General features: G+C 40.7%; 1 protein-coding gene across 2 annotated transcripts; it reads left to right on the top strand.

The window, feature by feature from the left end:
• Positions 1-1169: 1169 nt before the first annotated feature.
• Positions 1170-10758, top strand: zgc:123010 (uncharacterized protein LOC641500 homolog). Of its 2 annotated transcripts, none has more exons than XM_037782955.1 (16): positions 1170-1398; positions 4065-4144; positions 4233-4313; positions 4445-4501; positions 4582-4743; positions 4921-5034; positions 5609-5654; positions 5864-5954; positions 6053-6194; positions 6308-6412; positions 6608-6701; positions 6849-6882; positions 7070-7147; positions 7331-7433; positions 7526-7647; positions 8521-10758. In XM_037782955.1, the coding sequence occupies exons 1-16, from the start codon at positions 1341-1343 to the stop codon at positions 8654-8656; spliced, it is 1503 nt and encodes a 500-aa protein (XP_037638883.1). In that variant the 5' UTR covers positions 1170-1340; the 3' UTR covers positions 8657-10758. The 2 variants fall into 2 exon arrangements, with proteins under 2 accessions (XP_037638883.1, XP_037638882.1); XM_037782954.1 differs by having other exon boundaries at positions 5861-5954.
• Positions 10759-12704: the final 1946 nt, after the last annotated feature.

Below are 12704 nucleotides of genomic sequence, written 5' to 3'. Positions count from 1 at the left end.
AACTTCTCTAATTCCAGCTCCTTAAATGTGAATATTTTCTGGTTTCTTTACTCCTCTGTGACAGTAAACTGAATATATTTGAGTTGTGGACAAAACAAGACATTTCAGGACGTCATCTTGGGCTTTGTGAAACACTGATCGACATTTTCTGACATTTTATAGACCGACCAAACTGGTTTCTCCTCTGGACTCTTGAAGACCCTAAAAGAGACGATATTTCATTGTTCTGTACATAGTTCTTAATGCCTTTATTTGGAATACTTGGTGCATTACTGACATCTTTCGGGAAGCATTTCACTGAACATATTTGTTTTTTCTTATGGTAAAAAAAGGAAGAAAAAAGGGCGACTATTGAATTTCCTTTTTGGTCAAGCAAAATTGGCAATCTATTTAAGCAGGAAAGAAAACTGGATAGAGGGCCGATGTGTGACTGTTCATTAGTTTTCAAGAGTCTAGTTAGAGCACGGGTATTGCTGGGATATAAATATTATGTCAAAATGGAGGATTTGGATCCTCAGGACCCTTGCCTCATATTTCCATGAACTGTATTCCTATAATCAACAATTCCACAATTATTTGACTTGAAATAATTCCAAAGTCAAAATGTACATAATATGGGAACTTTAAAGGACTTAGAACTCACTTTTGCAGATGTGTTGATTTAATTTAAGTATTGTTTGTTTATTTTTTTTTTATTATAGTCTGTGATTGTCTTTGTTGCAAATATTGTGAATGTAGAAGAATTTCTGTCTGAATAAATGATTTTTTAAAAACTTTAAAAATTATGATAAGCTCTGAACCGTTCAATAATCTAGACATCTGCTCATCTGATTCGACGACCCACTTTGTACATTTTTTTTTTTTTACTTTTTCTGTTTTTAATGCAGAAAAAAACTACAGAGTTTTAGTCTTTTCATCACTTCATGTGTACTTTATATTTTTGTAGATAAATGTTACTGTGTGTGTGACACACTATGTATTTCATTTAATTACTTTGATACATTTATCAAAGTAATCATCTGAGTCTGTGATTGTCTTTGTTGCAAATAATTGTGAATGTATAACACTTTTTGTCTGAATAATTGATTGTTTAAAACCTTTAAAAGCCATGATAAGCTGTGAAGCGTTGAATAATGGATGGTGGTGTACTGCGCCTTTAAGACGCCGCTGCTCAGGGTGGACCGTGCGTCGGCGTTTGACGCTCAGGAAGTGGACTAAACCACCAAAAGATTCCCGCAGATTCGATACCGATTGTCCCCCAATGTTTCAAACGTGTTCACACTGACCTTAAACATCTGTTTAAACCCTTTATGGTGGGCTATTTGAGAGGATAATGCTGGATGGTTGCACTCATGAAATTCACCAGAGATATATGCAGGCTGTTGGGACTCGGGAGCGGTAAGAAAAACGTCCCACTTTTACAAAACTTTCTGAACTCGACCGCAAGTCTAGTAATTGATCCAATGAAGCGATAATGAAGCGTGTGTGTGACAGTGAACCCGTGGATATGATCTGAGCTGGTTGATTAAGTATATGTGGTCGTAGATGTCTTTTGTCGTGAAGTTCAAACTGAGTTCTTGGTCAAACAATGAGAGTTCCTCTCTCTGTGCCAGCTACACCCTGGCTTGCACCACTTCCAAGTTTGCGCAGTCGCATCTAAAACACACTTTTAAACACTTTTTACATCCACTACGCCACTAATAACACAACATACAAGTCTGATCACGCTTTACATAGCAGTAGATGTGCGTAAAAGGACATAAATAATCCAGATTAGATGTCCATTCCCACTGCGCATGCTGGTATGATAACAATGCCTCCAATAGGTGGCAAAAGCCCTGTAAACCCAGAAGATACATCCATTGAGTTGTATGAGCGTCACGTTATGTGTCTTTAAATATAGTCATGATGTGACCACACTTTGTTCCTCTTTATGTGAGTTTAGTTTCCTAGAAGTGCAGGCTGTAGAGCAGGTTAGTTTACTGACATAATCTATGAAGCGTGTAATCTAAATCTGTGTCCTCAAATGTCACATCAGAGAGCAGACTGATTGTTTTGGTGGTTCTTCTTTTAGTCAGTTTACAAAATCACTGACACCTGATTTAGTAGTGATTATTTTAATGATGAGGTTCTCTCTCTCTCTCTCTCTCTCTCTCTCTCTCTGCGTGTGTGTGTGTGTGTGTTTGGGTGAAAAGAAACTGAAGCTGATTTCCAGTAAAGCTGTGTATTGGCAAGAATATGGCGATACGATACGTGTCATGATACAGAGGTTACGATTCAATATATTGCGATACTGTAAGCAAGGTGATATATTTTTTTTATGCCATCACAACAGTTGGGATCTATATTTATAACAATCCCTGTAACACCCAACATCATAGCACTACTTTGAGAAGGCATATACACTGAGAGGGCCCATATATAGTATCTAGTAAGTATTGACTGAGTTCATTTTTGCATGTAAACTATTAATTATTAGTGTTTTTGAGAATCGATACAGTATCACGAAACATAACATGATACGATACTGTATCAATATTTTCCTACACCCACCTAACTTCCAGGTTTTTAAAGCTCCGCTCCATGATGATACACTGTTATTTTACATTCCTGTTGAAAGAGCTCACCTTTCAGCTCAACTCTAATTTAAGCAGTCTCCTTGAAGGGGGGAGAGACAGAGACTCTTTTGTTGCTTTTGTCCACTGATCTTGGATAATTTATTTGTTAGGAGGACATTTCTTTATAGTTAAGGTTTAACAAAAAAAAAAAAAAGCCTGATTCAGCTGATGGGATGGAGTTGCACTTTAGCAGTGGTTGCTTCTTTGACATTTGAGTAGTGGGCCAGACACGGACAGCTGAAATTCCTTCCACTTTCTATGTATGTTTGGAGACACTGATGGTGGAATGGTAGACTCTTTACTGAAGCTAATGAGACTTGGTTCGACAGATGCGAAAAAAATGTGCTGCCTGGAATGTGCATGGATGGATGGCCTTTTTTTTTTTGCCTTCATCAGCACTGTCTAAATGTTGACAGAGCCCCAATACCCTAAAAACATACATATATAAAGATAGAATGAGGAAGTCCAGTGGCTGCTTGTCCTCTTTTGCTTGTCCCACAAGAAATGTAGTATGCTGAAAGAGCGAAACTGTGCTGAGCAGTAGGAGGGTTGCAATCACTTCCATCAATGCCATAACATGAGTCACAGACCAAGTATGAATTTGTCACTAGTGAACAAATGGAAATCTGACACCACATTGAATCCTGCATGGTCTAGTGTTTTGCTTCCCCTTTGTCTTTTCATTTGTCTGCTGCTATTAGGCCTAAATCAGCTCCAGGGTTTTGGTTTGATCTGATCTATGACCCCCAACACACACACACATCCCACATTCAGGGCGGTGGTTGTTTTTAATGTAATTTCTTTTTCTGAGAAAAGATACGGTGTTCTCAAACAGCAGTGCCCGAGGCAGCTGTGTGCTGCATGTTGAGCCTGTGGAAAAGTTTGAGCAAACATCTCTCTCTCTCCTTAAGACCAAAAAAAGAAACAACTTGAATCAACAACTCTACGCATTTTTGTCTCATGTTGAGCTTTCCTAGCTCTTTTTTTTTATAAGAAAGCATTACATCATCTTTCCTGTCCCCACCCAATGTCATTTTAGAGTTTTGCATTTTGTTATCAAAGGTCGCAGGCTTGAATGAGGAATGAGGAAGGAGGAACAAGTTTATTTGCCATCCAGAAGACAAATTCCTGTGGTTGTCAGGTTAGGACACATACAATGATCATGCTGCTTGTGGTGCAGATGTTTACAACATCTTGTACAGAGCAACATTATTGCAAATCCCTGTGATTATTAGGGCATGTGTAGCTGATGGCTACCTTCCTGATAGAACATAATGTGCATAGTTAATGACTTGATGTGCGGACTGAACGTTTCAACATTTCAAGAACAATAGACATTTTTTTGATTAGAGCCGTTTCAACTGACAACACATCTGGTTCCCAAACATTGACAAAAATGAAAACGATATAATCAGGTTCTAAAGTGCCGTGTGTATTTCCCAACAGGCCCCCCTGTCCAGCAGCAGGAGGAGCAGATGGACTGCGGTGCCGCAAGTGACCCAAGAGATGATGCCATTTTGTCACAGGTAAACAAATGGTGTCAGACTGACAGGGCATTGTCAGGACTGCGAGGGTGAACCTACAATGTTCAACTGTGTGTGTGTGTGTGTTTAGGATGCATTAAATGGAGAAGAGGATCTGAGTGAAGAGGAGAAGGCCAGACGGAGGGCAGAGCGACGCAAAGCCAAGAGGAAGGTTGGCGAACAAATCCCTACGCCCCTTAAAGATCCTACTTGTTGCACCTTTAATAAGTAAAGCTCATTATGCTATGAATGATGGGTAAAGTCGTGCATTTTCTGACGTGTCGAGTACTGCATCTGTTTCAGCAACGTCGAAAACGTAAGAAGCAGGAGCAGGTTAAGCAAAATGAGAGTACTGAACGGGTAATAATCACATTATTCCTTCTAGGAATACACTCTACATTTGCCTTTACTGTGAATAACTAGATATTTATACACGTTAGGATGATGAAGATGAAGATGGAGGTGCAGAGTCTGAACTGGATGAGAGCGAGTCAGAAGCGGAAGTCGGTGCTGAGGAGGAGAAAAATGAGGCAAAGTATGACGCCATTCCAGTCATGGCTCCTTCAGGACAACAGAAGACCCAGGACAGACCCGCTGAAGAGGTCGGGGAACTGTTCTACAGTATTATGCATGCATGAATCCTCTGTTGCTATCACTTTTATTATAGTTATAAGCCATCGGTGCTCAAGAGTATATGTGTTTGATATGGAAGCCTGCATGTTTGTAGGCCTGGACGGCACATGACTAAACACCAACGTCTGACTCTCTGCGTCCCACAGGAGCCAGAGTGGGATGTGAGCAGTGCCTTCTTTGCTAATGCTGCTAGCCATATCAAACCCAAAGGATCGAGTCGCAAGTCCAAAGAAAACAAGGAGAACGAGGCCAGGAGAGAGGTGAATGAATGCTAACAGATAATGTGAGATGAGAAGACAAGAGCTCCTGTCACAACTGTGCACTATTTTTTTCTTGTGGCAGCAGTTTGTTTCTCTGGCAGTGCCAAAGTCTGATGTGTAGAAAAGTGGACTCTGGACCACGAAAACCTTTACAACAGTTGTTATTATGTGTATGCGTGTGTCTATATTGCAGCTGTAGGATGAAGCTTAGATCCTGGTCATTTGTGTCTTCAATTTTTAGTCGTTATAGTACAGATTACTCTATATTAATGACAAAACAAAGTAGATGCATAAAGCTAAAACACTCTTCTAAAAACTGTTTTTACTGTTTCTGCTGTTTAAAAAAATATATACCTACATATGTATTCTTTTGTCATCAGTTTAAAGTATTTTATGCATCATTTGTGCACCTGATTTGAAAAGGCAAATCCGAGCACTTCCTGTTGAGTGAAAAAGGCAAATCCGAGCACTTCCTGTTGCGTGTTCAGAACTTGATGATCAAGTTAATTTTCACAGTTGTAAACATGAACTGATAAAAACAATATAATAATATAAAATAATATTTTTCTTACAGACAAATGGAACTGACACTATGACCAAGAAAAGCGCGTCACTGACTGGTAAGGAATGGTTTTTGCATAGCATGGCACACAACCAGCCTTTTAATAGGTTATTCATTGACAAAGATCCAAAGCTTTAGAGGAAATTATTGATTTACACATTTCCTTTTGTGCAAGCATGTAAACACTGGCAGCACTGCGGTCAGTCGAGCCCTCGGGCTGCCGACTCACCAGAGAATTATTTACAAGCATTTTTTTCTTTCTAGCAGAAAAAGGCATAAAGCTGGTGCAGGAGGGGCAGTACGCACAAGCTGTCAGTATGTTTACAGAAGCCATCAAATGTGATCCAAAGGATTACAGGTACATCATCTGTGATTATGACTAGTTTATTACAAAGGGAGGACATACATTTTTATACACATGTATTCCTTTTTGCATTAATAAATTGCGTCCTGTAGGTTCTTTGGGAATCGTTCCTACTGCTATTACTGCTTGGAGCAGCACCCTCAGGCCCTGGCAGATGCTGAACGCTCCATTCAGCTGGCCCCGGACTGGCCCAAAGGACACTTCCGCAAGGGCAGTGCTCTCATGGGCATGAAGGTGCGTATATGGCATGTAATCAAGGAAATATCTGCTGAATAGCTTCACACTTACAGTGTGATTAGATCAGCCTTTTACTAACTCATTTTTGTGGTTCTTTGCGTGCGTTGCAGCGATACAGTGAGGCAGAGAGGGCCATGGAGCAGGTGCTGAAACTCGACAAAGACTGTGAGGAGGCAGTCAATGACCTCTTTAACTGCAAAGTGCTCCAGTTAATGGTAAATACACCCAAAAACCAAGTGGCAAAGGTGTTTCCTGTAAGCTCGGTAACTGCAAATGAAAATGAACTGAGCTTCCACTCATTTTTTTACAAGCAACATTTTGTTATTAAACTGGTCATCTTGATTTAAAATTGAATTCATTTGAATGCGTTTTCACGACTGGTTATTATTTTTTTTCTATTCTTTCCTCAGGAGCTTGGTATTGATGAAGTGCAAAGTGTCCTACTGCTGGAGAAATTTTCAACTGTGCAGGCTGTTCTGGCATCTTGTTCTGATGCTTCCAGGGGTAAGATCACATGTACATATTTTATAAAAAAAAGGGCCTGCATTTTCTCTTTGTAACACTGGAGAGCAGTAATGTAAGCAGTAATAGGCTATATGCTAGAGTCCTACAGCCTTTTTTTCTGTTAATGAAGCTCTTTTTGTTTTGCAGCTGGGTGCCAAGATCCATCAGTTGTGCAACCAGGGTAGGTGACTATTTGTTTGTCCAATCAAAGCCACGGGTCAGAAGGGGAAATAGATTTCTTTGACTCATTTGTCTTTTATAGGTTGTCGCAACTTCAGTGTTCTTTGGAGAAGTTTGAACGAGTTCATTTTTCTGAGCTGTGATTTTATTGCTTTCAGTCACATTCTTTCTCTTTCTCTTTCCCTCAGAAGCCCTTGCCCGTCTCTGTGGGTGGGAAATGTGACCACTGAGCTAACTGAGAAACACCTATGGGACCTTTTTAAAATGTATGACCCTAGTCCAGTACGATATTTGACACTAACCTAAATCACGACTTGAAATCAGTCTATATAAACGTTCTAATCTTAATTCAATAATTGGAAACTAATGAACTGCAAACACTTGTTTATCCAATGTTTAACCAAGGTGGTTATTGACTTGTCCGTTAAGTTGTTTGTTTTGCATTGTAGGTACGGTGAGATTGAGAGTATCCGCGTTCTGCACGAGAGATTCTGTGCCTTTGTCAACTTCAAGAATGCAAACATGGCAGCTCGTGCCATGGAGAAACTGAACGTGAGTACTTATCTGGCCTGATCAATCTTGTGTCTGTGTTGTTAAAGAACATTGTAACGGACTTAGAGTGGCGTGTGTGCTTCCTCTCGCAGGGTTATTGTATTGAGAACACACGTTTAGTGGTGCGCTATCCTGACCGTCGCACTCAGAGGGTCCTCCCAATTCCACTCAAGACCTGTCTCCCTGTCACACAGCAGGCAGGAGCAGCTGTTGGGTAAGAAGCTCTTGCTTTTATATTTGTAGGGATAGTTCAGTTTTTTTGAAGTGGGGTTGTATGAGGTAGTTGAGAGGTGACGGTTGGCACGCCCCCAGTTTGGAGAAGCAGACAGGAATATCAGAACTGGAGCAAAGCAATGTACTGCTGTGGACGGGGGGCATTAGCAAAACATATTTTAGCCACCTAAAAAAAAAATAGTGTACACTATATTTAGAATATTTTTGCCGGTTCACCTTCCCGCCAGACTGCCCTTTCCAACGGGGAACTGTGGCCGTTGTATCCATCTGTGCTCTTGCCAAAGCCACCAGACTCCGTTGAAAAAAACTGTAATTTTACATGGCAGAACACGGGGGTTGCTGGTCTACCACTGCCTCGATCGGATAGCTTGTTCATGCTATTGTGTGACTTTGGGGAATCCGAACTAACCAAAGTCATACAAAAACACAAACAAACTAACCAATTGAGGCAGTGGTAGACCAGCAACTCCCGTGTTTTGCAAGGTAAAATTACTGTTTTTTTTTCAATGGAGACTGGTGGCTTTTGCGAGAGCATAGATAACTGCTTCAGTTTCCCGTCGGAAATGGACTGTATAGCTGTCTCACGGCAAGGTAAACCGGGGAAAATATTCTAAATATAGCGTACACTCAAACTGACATTAAAATACGTTTTGCTGCCCGGCCCTGTCCACAGCGGTACATTGCTTTGGTTCCATGCGGTAACTCCTGTCTGCTTCTCCAAACTGGGGGCATCTACTGTAGGTAATACACTGACTATGTATAAGTACCTCATACAACCCCACTTCAAAACACCCGAACTATCCCGTTAGTCTGTCTTTTGTCCCTTTTTTATATCATCTCCCTCTCTTTCAAGACCTCGACGACGCGGCCCAGTGAACGAAGACGAGTGTTACTTCTGGAGAACCACCGGCTGCCATTTCGGGGACAAGTGTCGCTACAAACACATTCCTGATCAGAAAGGCAAGGACAGGAAGCCATGGCAGCCTTGAACTCCGTTTACTCTCTGCCTCAGTAGTGTGCAGGGAACTGGGATGCACAGACTGAGCCAAAGGAGCCGGTACTTACTGGACCAGGTTCTCTGGGCTGAAAATATTCACTGTAGCAGAATGGACCAGAATAGTCAAAGGATCCGAGTCAGCACTCAGGCTCTGAGGCAGGGGTAGTCACACATGTGCCACAAAGGACTGGGAGCATGAAGGTTGTCATTTCAACTAAAGACTCAATGATATTGCTCAATAGTACATTAACCAGAGGGGAGCAACAACATCACCTGGTGTAGTCTTTGTTTTGAATGAAAACCTTCACATTTGCAGCCCTTCATGTCACATGGTGATCTATTCCAGCTCTAACGGATACAACCTAACCTCACAGGCATACAACATAAGGAGGAAGTGAAACTGCCTTGGTACACTATGGGGGGGAAAAGTAATGGCTCTGTCATGTACCTCAGTAATGAAAGGCTTGGTATGGATTTTTCTGGCCAAGGTTGTTCAGTGATGATCCTGTCGACCTTCCTTTAGAAATTCCATCACAAATCAGTGTTCCTCCCTATTTTTAAAGTACATTAACTCGGCCAATACTTTAAGTTGCAGTTTGTGAACCTGACTTTTAACAGTTTAAGGTTTATCCACGGTCCACAACTGCTCACATCAGTCTGCGGTTCAGTCTGGGGCTGCATTTCCCACTCGTTGTTCATGTTCCAATATCAACACATTGTTCCCGCCAGACCAAAGACTCACCAACAGATGTACCTGGCATTTCAGTACCTCCCCTATGCAGATGAGGTCCTCTAGTCAACAAGCTACAGTGGCCCACAGAGATGCCTTTATACTGTGTCATGAAGCCTCAGTTAAGATGATCATACATAAGAACCACCAATTTGTCTGGAGGGATTTCAAATTGTACGCATTAACGCACAGATTAGGTGTATATTTCACTCTCTTTATTGGCTGCCCTTTTGTTGAAAGATGGAATTCACACACTGCAAGTTATGGAGGACTCGTTGTCCTTCGTGACCATACTTGTACGGCATGGAAGAAGTAATAGAAACACCCAACCTGCTTTATGTCTATGCAAAAGAAAAGTGCCGACTCTGTGTCAGACATGCAAACACCTACTTTAATGTCTGTGACATGGCAATGTCATTGATGAACAAGTACATACTACAGGACAGTGCCTTACAAAAGAGTCATGTTCAGTCATGTGCCCACACGTGTAACATGTGTAACATGATTCACTCAGTGTTTTTGACCTAAGGTCCTCCATTTCAGTATTTCAGTGAACCAAAGAATGCTTCATCTGATGGCTCTGCACTGAAAACAGCCTCATTCTTGAATGAGTTTCAACACTAGACAATGCATTAAAACCCATTAGCATGTGTCTGTATCATCCACTAGATTACGATTACAGCTACAGCACCTGGTTCAAGTCCACACTACGTTCACTAGTAAACTATGCACGGCATAGAGAGAGTATTTATTTCCCTATTTATACCAAAGTGTTTTTTTCTGTTTCTCTTTTTTACAATGTAACTTGGGAGCTGAATGCAGCTTTTCATTTATTGGCCTTTTCTAAAAGTCCCTCTTCTGTTTCTTTCCTGCTTTAAGAGACAAGCATTAGTAAGAACCATTCGGTGCAAACACGGTCACACGCTGCACTTCTGCTTTTCTCGTATTTACTTTCCGTCTTGTGGCTAACACTTGTGAAAAAGGAATTGGACACCAAACCTTTTAAGACTGCACTTGTTAATTTAACAAACTCGCTCTCTTTTGTGACTAGTGCTGTTAACTATGGTTAATTTTGCCGACTAATAAAATGCATTGGATGTTATCATAGCATATTTTGATTTCATCTTATGGACATTTCAAATTTGGACAAACGATTTCCCTGGGTTTAATTTGAGTTATTTGGTATGTTTTTAGTCTTTTTACCTTGTTTGAAACTATTTCAGGAAAATGCATTTTTAATTATGATGTACACGTTGATAACCAGAGCACTGCAATCCTGTTAATCTTCCAAATACTTTGTATTATCGTTACTGCACTGCAAAAAAAGAGTCTTTTATATTTAATAAATGTATTTGAACCACCTACTTCTGAGTCTCTACATGAGTAATGGCACAAATTGGGGGAGAAACATCTGAGTTATGCTACCTATATGTCATAAACATGAATTTTCTGGCAGTGGTGTGCGGTTTTCCTGCCGTCCACAAGGCGGCAGTGTTGTACATGAAAGGTTTGCACTGGAATATGTCACTGACTTAACCAGCCTATGCATTGCATACACATTCATCTTTTTTTGATCTCCAGGAACCGAGACGTTGCTTTAAGTCATTCCTGATACTCAAAACCCTGAAGAAGTAAATCAAAGCAGGCCTGGCTGGTGTGGGGGGAATATGGTAACCCTGTCATCACTAGTGGGAGACACTTGTGTGGCCAGCATGAAAGATGCATTAGGGAATCCGTAACCACTCAGACCAGTGGGAGACCAGTGGGAGATGGAGACATGATTAACACTACTGAGAACGTGTGGGAAAAGCAACCAATATCCCACATAAGACATGTTGAATAGAGAGTAACTAAAACCTAATGCCACCTGCCAATGCATGTGTAGTCCATGCAAGTGTGAGAGAGCACGCGGCTGCAACATTAAAGGGACACTCCACTGATTTTCACATGGAAGTTTACTCAAAATGAGTAATAATATCTTCCAAAGTTTAAAATAAACCAATAGAGAAAGCCTGCATTACAAACTAGAGGTGTTGGGTTAAAGAAGTGGGCATTTTGCAAAGGAGGCAGGGGCGGTGTAATGAAAGATGCTATGGAGTTGCATTATGTGCGTGAGTGTTTTTTAGAGTTTGATCCAGACTAGGGACTAAAATCTGGATATCTTGGCCACTGCTGCTATGATTTTGACCTTTCTTTTAGGGCTGAATGATTTTGAAAAAATATCGAATTGAGATTATTTTGACTGATATTGCAATTGCAATATGATTTGCGATATCAGAGGGAATGAAAATTTGACACAATTATTCTCATTTTCATTGAAAAACATATTAACATGATTATAGTGTGATTATTGTGGGGATCTCTACCAAACAAAAATGTTTTCTGAAGTCTGTAGAATATGGTGTGTAAGCCAGGACATATTTAATTTCAAATGGTATTTTGACACACATTTTGCCTTTAGCAAATATTGTGCCTCCTGCAATTTGAAAATGGCAGTAGGCCATAATGCAATTTAGATTAAAATTTGATTAATTGTGCATCCTTACTTTCTCTTTTGTTATTCCCCTGACTATGTGAACGTGCAATAATAAATTGGTGGAGTACTCCTTTAAAATTAAGTGCATATCCTTTAAAAAAGGGGAAAAAACGACTATCTGCTAAAGATTTCCAACCATTATATATGAAATTTAAGTGGGAGTAAAGGTATAAATTAATAATAAATTAATATAAATTTTAACCTAATTTAATAAATTTAAGCCCATAGCCACACTTTAGAGCGCCTTGAGGTTATGGCAAAGATGCCCTATGATGCAAGATCAGCTGGGTGCCCATAGTGGGGCCCGTGGGCAAAAGTTGGCTCGCAATAAGGTTTGATTTGGCCCGCCAGATGTTAGCATTTTATTTTTTTTTTTTAATTAAAAGACCTGCAGGATCACCGGCGATCTCGACCCACTTCACTGTGTTTCTGAGGAGGCTCAGTTTTAGAGCTAGAGTAAAGATACTAGTATCATATGAGACTACCTAAGGAACCCATTGGTACCATCCATGTCATGTTAGCCAGTCGTGAAGGAGGCTATATAACGCTCCAAACTTAACTAAATTTTATCGAGGAAAACTGGCATGGCCATTTTTACAGGGGTCCCTTGACCTCTGACATCAAGATCCATCCATCCATCCATCCATTATCTGTAACTGCTTATCCTATTCAGGGTCGCGGGGGGGCTGGAACCGATCCCAGCTGACACTGGGCGAAGGCGGGGTGCGCGCAAGATATGTGAATAAAAATGGGTTCTATGGGTACCCACGAGTC

Source organism: Sebastes umbrosus, chromosome 10 (genome assembly GCF_015220745.1).
Source record: "Sebastes umbrosus isolate fSebUmb1 chromosome 10, fSebUmb1.pri, whole genome shotgun sequence".
Classification (NCBI taxonomy): Eukaryota; Metazoa; Chordata; class Actinopteri; order Perciformes; family Sebastidae; genus Sebastes; species Sebastes umbrosus.
Note: the sequence above shows the minus strand (reverse complement) of the source record. Positions and strands in the feature narration are given on the sequence as shown.

Coding starts and splice junctions, on each gene's coding strand:
- zgc:123010 (XM_037782954.1), top strand. CDS start 1,341: ATGGTTGCACTCATGAAATTCACCAGAGATATATGCAGGCTGTTGGGA. Junction 1,399..4,064: donor GCTGTTGGGACTCGGGAGCG/GTAAGAAAAACG, acceptor ATTTCCCAACAG/GCCCCCCTGTCCAGCAGCAG. Junction 7,148..7,330: donor CTATGGGACCTTTTTAAAAT/GTATGACCCTAG, acceptor TTTGCATTGTAG/GTACGGTGAGATTGAGAGTA.